At 40.7% G+C, this 19099-nt stretch overlaps 1 protein-coding gene and 1 pseudogene across 1 annotated transcript; one reads left to right on the top strand and one right to left on the bottom strand.

Moving 5' to 3' along the window:
- The first annotated feature begins 553 nt into the window (after window positions 1-553).
- LOC127184873 (40S ribosomal protein S7-like) lies at window positions 554-1115 on the top strand (annotated as a pseudogene).
- Window positions 1116-9085: 7970 nt separating this feature from the next.
- Hapstr2 (HUWE1 associated protein modifying stress responses 2) lies at window positions 9086-10468 on the bottom strand. The gene has a single exon (XM_051141303.1). It carries the CDS (start codon window positions 10268-10270, stop codon window positions 9440-9442), a length of 831 nt encoding a protein of 276 aa, XP_050997260.1. The 5' UTR covers window positions 10271-10468; the 3' UTR covers window positions 9086-9439.
- Window positions 10469-19099: the final 8631 nt, after the last annotated feature.

Below are 19099 nucleotides of genomic sequence, written 5' to 3'. Positions count from 1 at the left end.
ATATAAACATATATAGCCTACAAAGTGAAAAAAGGTCTTTTCTCGATACACAACTGGACAAGGATTAATATCTAAATTATACAAAGAAGGCAAAAACTAAACAATAAGAAATAAATCTAATCAGTAAGTGGGTTAAGTAAATGAAGATGTTCTTCTCAAAGAAGTGCAAATGGCCAATAAACATGAAGAAAATTGTTCAAAATCAGGATCTGGAGGGAGAGTCAGTGGTTATGAGTATCTACTACTCTTGTAGAGGACCCAAATTTGGTTCCCAGAACCCACCCACGGGCAACTCACAACTGCCTGGCCTCTAACTCCAGCTCCAAGGGAATCCAATGCATCTGGCCTATGAGAGCACCTTCTTTTTTTACATGTGCACTTGTAACACACACACACACACACACACACACACACACACAAATTTAAAAATAAATAATTATTTTAAAAAATGTTCAACCTCACTGGACATCAGCGAAATACAATTAAAACTACAATGAGGGCTCTCGCGATAGCTGAGCCTCTTTCTAAACCGGCACTCTCTAAGGACGACGCCATGTTCAGCTCGAGTGCCAAGATTGTGATGCCCAATGGTGAGAAAGCGGATTTGGGGTCTTGCATCTCTTAGGGCTGCTCGAGCTGGAGATGAACTCAGATCTCAAGGTGCAGCTCTGGGAACTCAACCTCACAGCGGCCAAGGACATTGAAGTCGGAAAGCTATCAAAGTTTTTGTACCAGTTCCTCAGCTGAAATCTTTCCAGAAAATTCAAATCCGAATTGGAGAAAAAGTTCCGTGGGAAGCACGTGGTTTTCATTGCTCAGAGGAGGATTCTGCCCAAGCCAACCTGGAAAAGCATCAAGAAAAATAGGCAGAAGTGCCCCCCAGAAGCCGCACTCTGACAGCAGTGCATGATGCCATCCTTGAGGACTCGGTCTTCCCAAGTGAATTTGTGGGTAGGAGGATCCGTGTGAAACTGAGTGGCAGCCGGCTCATAAAAGGTCATTCAAACAAAGCACAGCAGAGCAACGTGGAGCACAAGGTGGAAACTTTTTCTGGTGTGTATAAGAAGCTCACAGGCAGGGATGTTAACTTTGAGTTCCCAGAGTTTCAGTTGTGAAGAAAATGACTGAATAAAGTGTCATTCATAGTAAAAAAAAAATTTTTTTTTAATTAAAAAAAAACTATAATGAGATCCCATTATATCAGTCATTAAGAAAATAAGTAATAGGGGCCGGGCGTGGTGGCACACATCTTTAATCCCAGCACTTGGGAGGCAGAGGCAGGCAGATCGCTTTGAGTTTGAGGCCAGCTTAGTCTACAAGGAGAGTTCCAGGACAGCCAAGGCTACACAGAGAAACCCTGTCTCAAAAAACAAACAAACAAAAAACAAAGAAAAGTAATGATAAAATTTGGTGAGGATGTGGACAAAAGGAAATCCTTATATACTGCTTGTGAGAATATATATTAATCCAATCACTGTGGAAATAAGTACGGAGTATCCTCGAAATACTAAAAATAGATTATCATATGGCCCAGCTGCACCACACCTGGGTCTTTATGCAAAGGACTTCAGCTCAACTGTCGCAGAGATCCCTGCACATCAATGTACACTGCAGCACTACTCATCATACCTAAGTTCTGTAACCAATCCAGTGATCTAAAATACAGAAGTGGATAGGAATTATTTTCAGCTATAAAATGACTGCAATTTTATTATTTGGAGAAAAATGGATGCAACTGGACATGATCATACTAACTAAAGTCAGTCTCAGAACAATGAATGTGTGTTTTCTCTCATTTGCAGTTCCTAGATTTTATACAAATACATAAAATGTTGTGTACACATAACATGAAAGAAGAAGCAAAGCTCTCTGAGGGAACGGACGGGACGAGTGAAAGGCGGAAGAATGAGAAAAGGGAGAATGAAGGGGTGGGAAAATATGTTTATTGTATAAAATGTATTTGTATGAAAATGGCCATGTAAAATAGTACTATGATATGATTAATACAAACAATGAAGCAAAAACTAAAAACAAAATGACTTTAAGGAACAGAAATAACTGAGTTTTAAGCAAACAGAATGTAAACACTGAAAGAATAGCTCTGTTTTATAGCATTTAATTCCACTTAAAGCATGAAAAAATGAAAGTAATAGCAGGAAGTCTGTTTAGTTAATTGGTAAATAGAAAAAGATTCAACCCCGGCCTTTGGTATTGAAAAAAAAAAAAACAGACTAAGTAGTTGATTGGTTGATCTACTGATCTACTTTCAATAACTTGTGTGGACATCCTGTAGCCACAGACTTGGTTTATGGACTATTGCCTTAAAGGAGGCAGAAATTCTACCACCTAGAGCAAAGTAAAGAGAGTTACAGTGACTCAGCAACTTCCACTAAAACTTTTCCCACACTGGGAAGCTCCTCCACTGGATTGTTTCACATATAGACCCAAACCTAGCTGGTTGTCTTTTCCTAGTCTTAGTACCTCCTAGTGTGGCACTGAACAATTTGTGATGACAGAAGCCACTACTACAGTGTTGTCCAGGCCCTTCTCGTTTTCTAGTTCAAATCCTTGCTCATGCTGTTTGTTAAGTACTTGTTCCCAGTGACAGCTTTCAGCCAAACAGAACACACTGAATGCTGCATTCCAATCCACTCTGTCCTGCTGGGCTCTGAGTAAAACAGGCTCTTCAAACTCCATCATGTGAACTTTTCACAAGGAACAATCTCCCTCAGACAACTCCATTCAGACATACTATCCGTGACACTGGGTCTTGGGAAGACGTGACATCACAGACTTTCCCCTCTGCCAGGGTCATGACCACCAAAGTTGTATTTAAGAGGCTCCCACGTGGTTTGGCACATGATTTTCTTAACAATTTAACATTTCCCCCCAATGTTCCCATAAGCTTCCAATTTAAGATATTCACCGCTTAAATACAAAATTGGGTTCTGGTGTCAAGAAAGCCAGGGATTTCAAGAAGAATGAGAAAATTGTAGCCCGGGTAGGAGGGTAAATGTAAGACAGAATACGTATAACACATGCCATATGTGGAGCTCTGGAGCAGGGTGTTAGAAAGCATAAAAACAGAAAGTATTGCATCAACCAAGAGGCTGTGTTTTTAAAGACGTGCTCGGGATGCACTGGCCTAGCAAACGAAAGGCCCTGGGTTCTATCCCTAGCACCATGAAAAAAACACTATACAATGTTCGGAAAAAAAAATTTAATTTAAAAAGTAAAACCTTTTAAAAGTCTCTGCAGCCGGGGTTTAGAGATGAGGGCGTTAGAAGTGGCAGGAAGATTACTCCTCTGAGCTGGATAGCCAATTTGCCTCTAATTAGGCTACAATGGGAGCAGAGCAGAAACTCCACTGCATTCTGAGGAATTTGCAGCTGTCTTCAGAAAGCCCTGTCCAGCAGCTACTGAAGAAGACTTTGGATTCATCTCAAAGCTCTTTAAGTGAAGAAAGCAGCTTATTTATCAGGCTGGTTTCCATACCAGTTCTTCCCAGAGTTGGAGCCTGTGAAACTGCCAACCCTCCAAGTCTCTCTTTTTGTGCACTGAATCTCAAAATCTATCTGTCTAAAAAATATACTCTGACATAGCATTTTTGGAAAAGAAATTGCCCAAACCATATTTGGCCGTACTATGCAAAGGAGCTATGTCTAACCTGCTTCCTGAGGACAGCATGCACCCCCAAGGTAGATATGAATGTGGCCCAGCAGAAAATAATAAACTTTCATAGAACATTATGAGATTATTTTTAGGAACTAGATCTTGCAGTGTTTTGTACCTAACAATGTTGTACCACAACATCAAACATGCTTGTCAGTTTTAACTTGGTGTGGAAAGTGGAACCAAAAGAAAGAGAGGGTTGAACTACATAAACATGTCCCCATCCCACAGGTAGACATACCACAGCTGCCTAGACAATTTCCTAGCTTTGAATAATTTCACCTTGGCAGTCCTTACTGCGAGGAGCTGGTTATATACCTACCTAATGACATCATAGGTTAGGGTGCAGAGTTTCAGGGGACCTAAAAGACCATTTAGCAAACCAGTGACTATTTAACATACCAACAAAAAAGGGCCTACTCAAGGTTAGCTAGTTACTGGGAAAGTCAAGGCTTAATATAGGTACCCTGTTTTTCCATCAATGCCCAACACATGGTAATCTTATGTCAAATTAAAATGAAGATCAATAACTTACTTGTTCTAGTTCTTTGGGGAAGCATATTTAGTGTTCCACAGAATAAAAATCTTCCTCTGAATTTATGTTTTGAGCTTTCTTTCCCTAATATAGTTTTATTCCAAGTCTTCTTTTTCATTGAAAATATAGAAGTATAGTATAATTGTGGGGTTCTGCTGAAAGGTCGAAGTCTGATGCTTCCAGATAGCTTCTGAACTCGGTATATAGCAATGGCACTACCTTTCTTATCAGGGTCTCCTCTCTGAACCTAGAAACTCTAAGGAGCATCACATAGCCAGCAAGGAAGATTACAGGCCTGGCCTTCTCCTGATAAGAAACCTGTTCAGCAAGCACCTGGGATTCCTGGAGATACCCTACCCTATGTTGAGGAGTTCCTAGCCTTCAGCCAATAACCTTTAATTGTACCTAGAAGTTCTTCCCCCACCCATATGATAATTAAGTACTGTGTTTTCCTTCTTATCATAGGACCCTGTGCTACTGCATGTAAATGAGGTACTCTACCACTGTGTATAGACAAGTATCCAGGAACCTCTGGCCTTAGAGAATTAGACATGTTCACCCACAAACAACTCCACACTGCCCAAGGTTTATAAATAAAAGCTGCTGGTTTCATCCCTTATGCTCACACCATTCCTCCACCATGACTGTCTGAGACTCCATTTTTTCCGGAGAAGAATTGCTGCTGGATGCCCAGAGCTTGACTGCCAGTCAAGGCAGTTAAGACAGTTATGACGGAGCTACTCCACTGCCACTAGCCCAGTGCTGGCCACTGGCAAAGCACTGCTGGGCCTCTGTCTCACTGGACCTGACTGATGGCTGGTTCCCACATACATCTCTAGGGAACTGAGCACCTTGGGAATGAGAATGCATAATTTATATTTCAATGTAGTACATAAAACTGCAAACTGACAGTTAGAATGATGACCCCCGAAGTGAAGAGTTTGGATGGAGAGAACATTGTATCCTGGCATAGAAAGGCAAGAAAGGTATCCAAGAAATTCATAAGTTAAAGCTTGGAGTGGCCTGACCCTCTAGCATAAGGATCAGTTGGGTAGAAAGTGAGGGTGCATCCCAATTTAGGTAAAAAGACCCAGCCACAGTGATGATTTTTCAAAAGTAGACAGGAAACTTCAAGTGGTCTGTTTTGGTTGGCAGCTAGATTTGCCATAGTGGTGACAAGGTGATGACATGCTCCATGAATAAAAATATCGAACAGTGACCCCGAAATAAACACAACACAGTGCCAAGCTAGAGTGAATTCAAAATGCAAGTTCCTCATCTGCATCCCACCATCAACATATGATTTTTTTAAAGGCCATGCATAATATAACTAAGGGAGGCACAGTGAAGGGAGCAACAGAATTTACCAATGAGGAATTGTAGGCCTCTAGATAGGTCAGCTGCCCCATTTGTAAAATGAGTAGTTGATCCTGCCATGGATGGGGTCTTATAATTTGTGAAGATTTTACCATACATTGTTACTAGAAGATCAAATATAAATGTTTATAGACTGCCAAACAAAGAGCTGGGCTACTACTGAGTAACAACTAATCATTCACCACTGTACCTGCTCCACATTTTATAACCGCCTTCGTGATCTAATTGCAATGTTTCCAAAGTATCAGTTGGTTTTTAATTTTTATGAGAAAGCAGTGGTTTAATAGAAAAAAATATTCAGCTAAAGATTGAGAAACAAGTATTCTCTCAGGCTTCAATACAGAGGAAAATTGGGAAACCTCACACGTTCAGAGCTGTCTTTGTTGTTTTATGAGACAGGGTCTTATCATGTAGTCCCAGGTAGCCTGGAGTGTAGATCAGGCTGGCTTCAAATTTAAGCTTAGAAAGGTCCACTCTCTGCCTCCTGAGTGCTGGGATTAAAGGCATGTGCCCCTATACATGGTTCACATGTTTAATTTTTACTTGAAGCTAGAACAAAATTATATAAAATATGCGACATGATGCGAAAGATGCTAGCGATGAACGGGTAGATTCTCGGGAGACACAGAGAAAGTTTTCCTACAATGACCAATTTAAAATGAGCTCCTTGAATCAATCACATGTCTCAGGATCAGAACCACATTCAGACTTCATACTTCGTACTTACAGATCTCTGCCTGGGACCCTCTCACTGAGATTTTTAAGTCAGCTGGAGGGTGGCTTTGAAATTGTCAAATTCACAAAATATCTAAGAGTGCTCTCCCCTCCTCCCTCCTCTCTCTCTCTCTCTCTCTCTCTCTCTCTCTCTCTCTCTCTCTCTCTCTCTCTCTCTCTCTCTCTCTCTCTCTCTCCCCCTCCCTCTCTCTTCAAAGGAAGTGGTCATGGACAGGACAAAAAGCTGGATCTCATCATTGGAAATGAAAGTAAAGCACAAACAGGGTAATCATCCAGTAATAAGGGCATGGCCATCAAGCACATGCCTGGGGTCATAAGTATGTGGATTGAGGGAAGGCCCTTGGGCATACCTGGATTGAACTCCCTTAGAATCTATGCATTATGTGTCCATATGAGTCAGACACTGTACTGGTCATTCAGGATTACCAACCCTCCGCTACGTACCTGTTAAAACTCCAATTGTTTCTCAGTTAAATCTGTGCCCAGAATACCCCCACCCAGTGATTCCCCCAGAGGAGAGGTCGGGGGGGGGCATATTTTCAGAAAGAGACTGCAGCTAGAGTAGGGGGCTGTGGCACAGACCTTTAATCCTATCACTTGGGGAGGCAGAAGGGGATCTTTGTGAGTTCAAGGCCAGCCTGGCCTACAGAGCGATTCCAGGACAGCCAAGATAACGCAGAGAAACCCTGTCTCAAGAAAAAAAAAAGGAGTGGGGGAACTGCAGCTGGAACTGAGTGCTTTCTCAGGCTTGAAGAAGCATCCAGAACTCACGTTATGTGCTTTCTACCTTGTACAGTTTGTGGCTTGGAAGAGTGGTGTGAACAAAGTCTTCCTAAAGAAAAACCTTATCGTAGTGCCTATCACCCCAGCCAGGGTTAACTACAGGACAATAGCCTCAGAGAAGAACACCCTGTGAGATGTTGAACTGCCCCCGCTCCAGTGTCTTGCTTCTGGACAGCAGGACTCCTGCCAAAGCCTGTTTTCCCAAAGTTCTGCTTGCATGGTGGTGCTTGGATGGTACAAAGTACTGCGTGGACCCAGATAGAATCTCTAGGTAGTCACTTGAGACCCTGTAACTTTGGCCTCACCTCTCCTACCCACTATACTGTTTCCTACTCAAATTATACTAGATAGTCTCCCCAAAATGGTTTACCTGTTACTCATTTTTCTGGACCCAGTTTAAATGCGACTTTTTTTCCAAAAGCTGTGAGTCTCTATCTGTGAGAAGAACTTCTTTTGACTTTGACACTGCTCTCTCCACCACTTTCCCCACCGCTAGAAGTCCCTGCTTGGCTACACATTTTATCATCCAAGCAGAATAAACTCTTTGAGGCAAAAGATTGGTTTATGTTTTATATCTCTTCTCAGGGCCTAAGGCAGTGCCTCATTGTTTACAGAATGCAATGTTTCCTTTTTCTTTCTTTCTTTTTTTTTCTGTATCAGGGAATTCACTTTTTGGTCTAGTATTCTTTTAACATAGTGGTCAACTACAGATTTTACTCACAGCCATGCTAATGAAGCAGGAACAACTCTAATGTGAACTTAGAGGCAAAGTGCCTTTAGTAAATCTATAATGTTTTATGCAAGGTCTTTGGAAGAGTCTAGAGGAGAGATGAGCTTTCTCATGCCCTTCTATACTCCTTCCATAATCTCATTCCAGCACCTTCACCCTACCAGATGTACTGCAATAGCACCCCACTCTCACTCAAACCCACTTTGGCCTTTTAGTTATTCTAGGATCTTTACTTCCATATTCTTTCTGTACTTAGCCCCTCCCCATATTCTTTCAGGCCATTGCCCCTGGTTACAAAATGTGGTCCTCGGGCAATTTTAGGAACTCTAAGGATGCCTGGTACTTATTCAGAGTGCTAATCCTAAATCATGAGCTCAATGTATTTACAAATAATACACACACTGTGCTATTTAGGGAAGCTTAAACTACGTAACAGTAATTTTCAGGCCAAGTATAGTACCAGAGGTTTTTTTGCTGATTCCTGGATTTATTTTGATAAAATATTATGGACTTTGATGTTTGAGTGACTTGTATTTATAGAGGGAAAATATCCAGTGACTTAAGCATTGCTGTGAACACTTGAAATATCGACATCATTTGCTATTTGAAATGATCCTAGCAGACTCATAGCTCCATTTACGTAAGAAAAGCAGGGGCCAATGAATGTTAATTGACTTGCCCCATATCATCCGGTTACTTTGTGGAGCTAAGGTTCTATTATTGTTCCGTTCAGTAGAAAACATATATTCTGTAAGTTGTGCCATTCTATTCCCTAAAAGAAAATCCAGTCCATTCTAATTGGTCTGCTACTCTAAAACAGAACCCACTAAGATGTAACTTCAGAAACTTCTTACATTCTTATGCAAAAGACCACCAAAGACACCATCTTATTTGGTTTCCTTTTCTTAAAGTGAGCACTGACCTAGCCCATCACTTATTACTAGCCCAAATCATTATGGCATCTGTTTACACGACCATCACTAAAATCGATTCTTTTTCAAAGCAAATAACAACCTGAAATATGTTAATTTCATGGTTTCATTCTTGAAATTGGGTGCGTGATGTAGTGAGGTAAAACCAGATGACTCCAGATTTTATAAGTATATCTCATCCTATATTTTGGTACAATGTACATGAACTGGCAAAGACTACCAAAGCAAACCACCTAAACAAGGAAAGATAAGATTATTCCATAACCAAATAAACATCTATGCATTTCCCCTTTAAGAATTTAAAAGTCACATTTACTCATTCAACAAACATTTATTAAGCACCAACAACTGTACTAGGTGCTAAGAAATACAACTTGAGCAAGATAAACCAGGCTCCTGCCCTCACTGGATATGTTTTGCTTTACAGTTTAAATGATCTTGCTAACTATGTGATATTTGACGTTCTGTAATAGATTTATATTTTATTTTGGAAAGTCACAGTCATAGAAGGCCTCTTCTAGAATACTTTTAAATTTTCTTTATGATAAAATTGATAGAAATCTTTAAGTTAGAGTGGGAAGATCAGCAGTCTCCAGTATGGTTTCAACAAGCAAGTTGATCAAATTGACTGTCCAGCAGTAAGTTGGTGGATGGTGGCCAACCAAGGGGGCAAGTTTAGACCATTCTGTTGCGCTTGTGGGATGGAGAGTCTGTGGTGGCATCATCAAACTGGGCCAAGGTGCGCTTGCGGATTCCCCCACTGTCCAGGCTGAGAGCCAAGTCTTCTGAGCCCAAGGGGTTCGGATCATCTTCAAGGAAGGTACTTTTCCGACGCCCACTGCTAGCAATACCACCATCTTGAGATGGGGAACCAGGAGCACCAGACCGCATGCTGATGCTTGCCATGGCACCATTGAGGCCATGGAGGGCAATGGCCTCGTGGAAGGGCTGCAGGTCGACGTCCACTGGTGTGCTGGACTCAGTGGCAGCAGCCTGAGTGGAGGCAGCAGTGGGTGGCCTGGGGGACGACCAGGAGGTGCGTGGCGGAGGAGGGGTGGGGGGTACTTTGCCACAGAGGAAGCTTATGAGGTCTTCCCTGCGAATGATGCTCCTACCCTTCTTCACCCACTCCAGCACGTCTCTCACACGACGTTGATAGCCAACCTGGACACCCAGTTCAAAACTTCGCTGGTAGGCATCCCCGCTCTCTTTGTAGAGGCTGGTCACGGCCATGGCTGCATTCTGGAAGGGGTCCCACATAGAGAGTCCTGGCTGTTGGCACCCGGAATCTTTGTAGAGCTGGGCCACAGCAGTGGCTGAGATCTGGAAGAGGTGCCAGAGCTTCTGCCGCTCGATCTTGAGCCCCGCCACTTCGGCAGCCGCCTCCTCCTGCAGCTCCGGCGACAGCTGCTCGCCCTGCTCCGCCTCGGCAAGGCACTGGCGCTCCCACTTAGAAAACCAGGGCTCTGTGACCTCGGCCTCACAGTCTTTCTGCTGTTCCTCCATCCTTCTTCTCTTCCTCCAGGCCCCGCGCCTTCCTCCACTATTAATCTCCGCTGTTGACTAGGGCGGCTGCTCCCTCACTTCCACCTCCACCTCAGCTCACCTCTGGCTCGGGGGGTAAGGGGGGCTGCCCTCTGACTTCCGCGCCCGCGGGACCTTCCCGGGCGCCGGGGGCCCGAGAGGCCAACTGCTCCTGCGAGCACCGCCTGAGGTCCTGGTCCACGCCCCGCCCCGCCCCGCCGGCCCGGCCCCCCCGCCGCCGGCGACACGGCTGCTCGCAGCCTCTGCGACCGCGGAGATAACCCGGCCACCGCCGCCGGCGCCGCTGCGCTGCCCGCTTCCGGGCTCGCGGCTTGCTCAGGCTGTCCCCTTCACAGCGCCACGGCCTCACCGCCTCCTCAGTACAGGCCTGGACCGGCCGCTCCGCCCCAGCACCCGCTAACGCCACGCTTGCCGCACTAAAGACTCTGAGGTGGCCCACTGCAGCGCACCCTCCACTCGGCACTCGCGGAGCGCGGGGGCTCCCCTTTGCACACAGTTTTGGGGGGACTTGTCTGCTTTATCCAAATGAGCTGATGAAATTTTACATCCCGTGTTGTCACAGAGGATTGTGGGGCAACTTCATGCTGTCTATCGCATCTAGGGCGCTGATCCAGAAAGGCTGAGGGGTGCAGTGCAAGGACCCGTCCCCTCTGTGAACTAGACAAGCGATACGGACTCTTTGGCACTGCCTTCCACACTTGGAAAAAATTTGTGACATGAATCACACAGTATTTTTGTAGAGGGAGAAAAAGGTCACACTAAAAAAGTGCCCCGTTCTCGGCCTCTTGAGCCTCAGTTACCCCAAGTGCCCACTGAGGTGGTTGGAACTAGGTCTCTGCAGAGCACTGCAAAGCACTTGAGAAGCCCCCTGCTGTCCCTGCACAACACTTCTTGGGAGCTTGTTGCATACTTATCAGATTCTAAGAGTGATGGCCAGACCTGGCAGTGATTCCTTAGTCTTCTTATAAAGAGTTATATCATTTTAAAAATTGGGGTGGAGAAGGGGTTTTATGTGTTCCACTTTCAACCACTCAATACCCTAACATTAAGAAAAGGAGGGAAAAAATAATTGAAAGCTCAAACAGAACTTTCTACTGCAGCACAAAATTCAGATTCTTTTTGCAAAGAAAGTGAAATAAGAATTGCCTAATTTCCAACACCCTAAGATTCCAGCCAGTTAAAATGCAATACCAAACTAAGCTACAAAGATATATGGGAAAGTATTGACTTTTCTCTGGATTCAGTATCAGTTCCCATATTAATGTAGACAATTCCGTTTTCACTGCAGACAATTCCAGAACAAACAAAAGGAGAAATTAAGACTGAGCTAAGAATAACATCAAATGGGGGAAGAACTAACATGTAATCATTTTTTCAAATTTAGGGAAGGAAAGTTAGAATTTTGTAGTTTCTGGCATAGAACATTTGTTAAGTATTCAGAAAGCCTTACAAGTATAAGTTTCACTCTTCTAGGAAAATCTTTGATAATTCTTAAGTATTAGAATTAGTATGCCAAATAAGATAATCAAATCGTTAGGCTTTATCATCATCTTTAAAAGAAATACATGTTTCTAAGTTAAATCTAAAAGGCAAGAGGGAGGAGGAAAGGGAGGGGGAGGGGAGGAAGAGGAGGGAAATAAGGAGGAGAGAGTACACCCTTTCTCTGCAAACTGGGCTTTTCACGATTCATTAAACCTTTTTTCCATATGTGTAATTGGACTCTTCTCATTTACATAAACGAAGGATGAGGCAAAAGACCTAAGATCAGCTCCCCAAAAGAGACATGTTTCTCATTCTCCTACGTTAGAAAGAATATATAGCTATGTACATATTGTAGAAGTAAAAACCCCAGGAAGGCAGAATTCTCTTTACTTCCAGACACCACCAAACCTAAAACACATAGTGGCTGAAGAATCAGCCACAGAACTACTCGGGGTACCTTACAGCTATTATCAGAGGCACATGTTTCTATTTTATTTTTTTTTCTAAGTGAAAAGCTTACACTATAACCCCCGCCCCTCCCTCCCATTTCTGATTGGGTTAAAAACCAAGAAGAAAGAGTGCAGTGTCTTTTAAAGAGTGCAGCCCTCTGCTTGGGCTTGAGTTGTCTGGCTGGTATCCTCCATTCACTTGGTCTCAGCACCTGATTAATTAGTTAATTAGTACTTAGGACTGACTAGCCCCCACTTGGCAGTGCTCATGCCCTGACAGTGAGCTGTTGAGTCCAGCACTGAAATCTCTGTCACACACCCTAATTATTATCACCCCACTACTTTTAAAGCCATTCCACCAAATTATTAAAGACAGAGTTAGACAACTCTGTGGGCATATATTCTCTCTGAGCATTAAGGATGGACTTAATCAGTATTTTTCACTGTTGTCCTGACACGTTTAAATAAAACAATTAAATGGAAAAATTCTAATTCAATTAGCCTTCAACTCTTTCCATTGAGGGGAAATGATTTTATACAGAAGAGATGTTAGATGAATCGCATAAAAATGTTAATAATCAGTTCTCCAGACACGACAGCAGAGAGCATGCTTATAGGACATACTTATCTGAGATTAGATTTTATCAGAGATACATCTGAAATGGCAAAGAATAAAAAATAGATATAAAACAGAGAGATCATTTTTACTAACTAAGAAAATGGTGCTATTTATGTGTGTGCGAGGCTGATGTTTAAAACCTTGACATAGTTTAGGAATGAGTTTTCTATAAGGAAAAAAAAAACATTCCTTGGCCTCTGCAACATCCTTCCATAACTTTGATGCTTTGGGTAAGGTTAAATAGCAACTAGAGAAAAATAGGTTTTGAAAACACTAGGCTACAAACCTAAAAGACTCAACTTTTGGCACTTCTTGATGTACCATTACTGAAAGGGGACAGGTATATCAACGATTTCCAATATTATTTGTGGCTATTTTTACCTGGTAACAATCCTTATATATCAGTACAGTGGGTTGCCTGCAATTGTAAGAGCTAAATGGTACACAAAACTGGATACACAACCTCACAGACCAGTAAATGGGTTGGACTGAAAGCAAAAGTAAACACCAACCTTAGGAAATGAAAGAAGTTAAAAGATAAGTGTTAAGGACCTTATTCTTTTTGGAGAATAAAACAAGATTTAGTAGCTTTCCACTTAATTTAAATGAAAAGAATCACTACCTTACATATTGCAGTGATAATGTAATGGGGAAAGAAAACAAAAAAGTCTTTGTACAAATGACACCTCCTATAGTTGTTGTGAAGAAACTTTTCCCCTTGGTATCTGCTAACAAATTCTAATTAATGCTGCACATTCCTTTACTGAAATCATTTAATGCGGAACAAGGGGGGTAAAAAGAAATGCTGAATGCTCGTGATTGCCCTGTTAGAATTATGGGAGTGAAAGCCTGGGGCCCCAAACTTACTGTCTATTAAAGCCAAGCTTTGAAAAAGAAATGCAACCTACAAAAGCTGTCAATCTCCCTTGCCCCTAAAGCCTGGGTTCACATGGATTCAAGTGACAGCCCTCCTCCCCCATGCACAATACATCAATCTGTCTCTCCCACAAGCACCCACAGCCCATTGTGCTGGCCGCAGGTGCCTATTATGGCACCCATGGCTGCCTCCCACAGCTCCGCCCCTGAGAAACAGGAACTGCAGACAATGGAGCCCTGTGGGAAGACAGAGGTGGGTGTTGGGAGGGATAACAGACAGATGGTAAAGGGTATAGGGTAGTAAGGTAGTTTCAAAACAAATGTCAAAGATTCAAAATTATTGCTTTCATGTCCCCCAACCCCCATTCTGAATTGCCTTTGCTTTTCCCATCTGCCTTAATTATGATGACACGTACCTGCGAGGATGAAGATTTCATCCCCTTTTTGGAAGGTGGTGGAGAGGATGGATGATGACCTTCAGTTCTCTACTGTTTCGATTTACTTTCTGGCTTTCTCAAGGTCACACACAGAGTGAAAGTGTGTGGGACACTAACCACTAGGCCATATGCAGAGAGACAGGACTTGTTCTAATTTTTTGCAAGCTTTGGCCTTTCCTTTCTATCGTAGTTTGAAGTGCCATAAAGAGGTAAGGGATATAACAAGTAGTTACTTTTTGTAATACATTTTTGAAATCAAAATACTAGGAAACATCTTTCAAATTCTGTATGAAGCAAATGTAGAATACTTAGGTAATTTCTTTCTGAGAAGGAGATAAAAGAGAGGGAAGAGGTAGATTTGCTAGTACAAGGACTAAACATATTTGACTCAGCTTCACTTCCTGTTTCTGACATGTTAAAGTGTGAACAAAATTGCAAGAAATGCTAATGTCGATTCATATCAAGTGGTATTACTTTTTAAAAAGTACGCTTTAGACACTTCATTTTGTAAAACTGTTACTTGTCTTTGGCCCTTTTAATCTCTTTGTGGTAAACTAGTTAATGAGAACTACACAGAAGAATTAATACATATACCAAAACACATACATGAATTCATCAAGACATTTTGAGTTACTTGCTTTTGCCCTTATATGGTCATCTCACTATATAACCCACTCCTATTCTCAAGACTATTTGTCATAAACTAAAGCCAACTTGAGAAAAAAAATTTATCACTGGTATTACTGTCTCAAGCAAAAGTGACCAAAAAAATTTGGCACAACTGTTAAGTCATGGTAAAGACAATTGGTGACTTGTTGGGATGGGGGTACCCACAGAATGATGCCAGGGATGAAAACCAGCCAGTTTTGCTGAAGCAGACAAGAGGGTCTTGGTTTGCCGTCAAAAACCACAAACTGGGCTTTAACTAGGAACTGTCAGAGATCCAAGTGAGTTCCTGGCCAAGGAGAGCTTAATTAGCAGAATTGGTTTGAGGTTTTTTTTTAAGTACATAAGAAAAACAATCAATATGCTATGAAAGAACACAGTGGTCTAACGTAGCACAAAGCTCACTATTTTTTATGTATATGTAGTTATTTTGCACACTACATTACCAATTGAATTTTAGAATTTAAACATCATTTTTGTAGCCAATATTATGGCATATTTTTGTAACCAATATTATAGCATATTTTTCCTTGTCTATCTTTTCAGAAAGATTTATGCATTTATTACCACTTAGATATATAAATCCCACCTCTTTTTTGTATAAAGGGTAGTATATATATTTTAAGCCTGGTGATGATTAGTCCATATCAGAACATTTAAAAAGCTTGTAGGGTAGATTTTTCAAATATGAGTCACTTTGAGTCAAAGTTAGTATTTATAAAAATTAGGGCTCAAGTCCAAGTATGGAAAAGACAGTAGGTTGTCCATTCTGTTATTTAGCTGTCAAAAAGATCAAGACACTTTGAAGCTATTCTGCTTTCTATTAACAATTATTGCATTGGGCATTTTAATTCAAATACTCAGAAATTAGTAGATCTAAGTTTAATTATCATTTAAATGGACATCAGAGAGATAAAGGAGAAAGTCACAGATAACTCACAGATATGCTCTTTGTTACAAGTGCTTTCTTGAAAACATTTTTTTCTAGAAAAATGTGTAAAGCTTTATATTTATTGGTAGTTTATAAAATTTCTATGGCATCACAAATATCTAGAGTTCAAAAAGAATTGGTAAGGCTTTCCAATTTAGCCATGACCCATTATTCATATTTCTGAGATCTTATAAAAATGACATTCCTTAACTCATGTAACTGGCTACAAGACCCTAGGTTTTAGCTGTAAAATCAGATGAAATATACAATCCTTTTGCCTATGATCCAGCACCGAACTCTTTTACTTTTGAAATTTTTCTGTGATACTATCAATTTGCTTTTTGGTTAGCATTCAAACTAATAGGTTTTGCAATGAATACACACACACACACACACACACACACACACACACACATACACACAGAGAGAGCGAGAGAGACAGACAGACAGACAAACAGACACACACACATATATATATATATAATTTTCTTATTTATTTAATTTTTTCTTTATTACTGAGGCTATGCCCTTCCTCTCTTGCTGGTCTCCTTCTCACCTCCCAAAATCTCTCCTGTTTTCATGCCACATATAGTGTGACTTGTCTTGTCCCACCCTCCCTCCTTCCTTTAGAGCTCTTCCTCCTCTGCCATAGTCACATTTCTACTTTTATTTAATATAAATGTGAAATATGTATTACTATATTATATATTATATATTACAGATTGATTGATGATTATACATATGAGAAACAACATGATATATGTATGCCTCTGAGCATGGCTTATTTTGTGTAACATAATGATCTCTAGTTCTATCCATTCTCTTCCAAACATCATTTAATTTCATTCTTTACAGATGAATAAAATTCCATTGTGTGCATGTACCACATTTTATTCATCTGTTCACTCATTTCTACTTTGGATGTGTAAGTATCTTTATGGTATGCCAAATTAAAATCCTTCACATACATGCCCAAAAGCAATAAAGGTGAATCATAGGGCAATTCTATTATTAGTTTGGTTTTGCTTGTTTATTTTTGTAACTTCCATATTGAGGAACAGTTTGCATTCCTACCAGTGATGTATAAGGCCTTCTTTTTTTCCTCATCCTCCTCAGCAGTTGTTGTCATTTGTTTTCTTAATGATAGGCATTCTGACAGGGCTGAGATGTAACATCAATGTGGTTTTAACTTACATTCCCCTAGTGCCTACAAATGTTGAACAGTTCTTCCAAATATTTATTGGATATTTGTATGTCTTCTTTTGAACTGTTTGTTTAATTCATTAGCTTGTTTATTGACACAATTCCCATTGTAAGCATATGCCACATATTCTTTATCCATTGTCTCGTGAGAAGTACATATTCATAATTTACCTATCTTAACAAGTTCTGCAACGAACATGGGAAGACAGGTATGTCTACTGTAAGCTTGAGTTATACACTCAGGTGTGGTATAGCTGTATCTATATTTACTTTTTGAGGAACCTCCAAATTGATTTCCATAGTAGCTGTACTAGTTAACAGTCTATTATCTGCACAGTGTCCAAGGGCTTCTTGTCCCCTACATCCTCCTCAGCATTATTATTTGTCTCTTCTCTTGATAGCCATTCTTAATCAGGTGAGACAAAACCTCAAAGCAGATTTAATTGCTTTTTCTTGATGAATAAAGACATTAATTTTTTTCATGTGTGTAGATTTTTATTGGAAATGTCGGTCTGGGAATTGTAGTATATATATTTGTAGTATGAGTTCTAAAAATTTGAAACAAGAGAGCCATGAGTTTAAGGCAGTTCTGGACTACATAAAGGGATACTATTGAGGCAGGGTCTGAGGGGGAGAGTCGGTCTAATTTGACCATTTGTTGATTGTATTATTTAATTTTTATTCTAGACATCAATCCCTTGTTTAACGAATACCTGGCAATCACTTTCTCCCATTCCATAGGCTACCTCTTCACTCATTTAGTCTGCAGAAACTTCTGAATCTAATACCATCTCATTCATCAATTCTTTCTCTTATTTCCAGAGCTATTAAAGTCCAACTTAGAATATTATTAGCTATACAGTATTGTAAGGTGTTTCTCTGTGCTTCCTTCTAACAGTTTCAAATTTGTGGCTTCAAACTGTACTATAATGCCATAGTAATAAAATTCGGTGCGGCAACAACACAAAAGCACTTATGGAGAAAAATGGAATAAAATAGAGGACCCAGAAGTAAACCTATAAAACTATAGCCATGAAAATCTTGAGAGAGGAAAGAAAAATGCATATTTGGGGATTATCTGGCCTCTTCAAAATATGATGACACAGCTAGATATGCACATAGAGAGGGAACAGAAACTTTAACCTTTTCTCTAGGTGAGTACAAAAGTCAGCCCAGAATAGACCACCCTCTTGATGACACAACTAGATATGCACATAGAGAGAGGACTGAAACTTTAACCTTTTCTCTAGCTGAGTACAAAAGTCAGCCCAGAACAGACAAACTACAGTAATGTAAAATCTAAAATTTTAGAATTGTGGAAATCCATTTGAATAGGAAATGAGACATCTATATGAAAACCAAAGATCTAGGGATCATCATGGAAGATGGAGAGGAAAGATTGTAGGAGCCAACGGTACTACAGTGAAGCTGTTTCTGAACAGGATGGGGAAGTGTTACCCATGAACTCACGGCAGCTGTGGTGTCATGCACAAAATTTACACAAAATAAATCCAGACAAAAATATCACACCTTGCTAAGGAATTTTAGGCCATTGGTGGTTGCCAGGAGAAGGAGATACAGGTTTTTTGAAGGGATGTGCCTCTTGAAAGGCCAGCAGTGCTCCTGTTAGATGGCCCTACACCCATGCACACACTGGTACCAATAAGTAGCCTCAGATGGTCTAAAAAAATGAGTACATGTAATTGAGAAGGAATAATGGGAAAAGCTGTAGGGGAGTTGCAAGGGCAGGAAAAAGATGGCTTTGATCAAAACACGTTAAATTCATGTATAAAATTCTCAAACAACTAAAGAAAAAGAAACTCCATTTGATTTTGATACAAGAAATATCCTCCCAATGGCACTCTTTGAGTGTCGTATAACTACTTTTTCCTGTGTCCAATTACATTATTTGGTCTTGCTATGAATTATATTTATAAGGAACTTATTTTTGAAAGCACTGCTTATTTATTCAGTTTTAAATTAAGCTTTTACATTTTACATAATTATAGAATCACATTAAAGTATAGAAAATGATAGGGCATATTGAGAAATCTTATGGACTTTCTACCCTGGTAATAAAACCTTATAAAACTATAGACAGCAGACTTCTTAGATCTGTCACAGAGC

This window comes from Acomys russatus, chromosome X (genome assembly GCF_903995435.1).
Source record: "Acomys russatus chromosome X, mAcoRus1.1, whole genome shotgun sequence".
NCBI classification, from domain to species: Eukaryota; Metazoa; Chordata; class Mammalia; order Rodentia; family Muridae; genus Acomys; species Acomys russatus.
The sequence above is the reverse complement of the archived record's forward strand: the minus strand, read 5'-3'. Positions and strand labels throughout refer to the sequence as shown.

What these genes read in the sequence shown, in the direction of transcription:
- Hapstr2 (XM_051141303.1), bottom strand. Translation starts at nt 10,270, where the DNA reads ATGGAGGAACAGCAGAAAGACTGTGAGGCCGAGGTCACAGAGCCCTGG.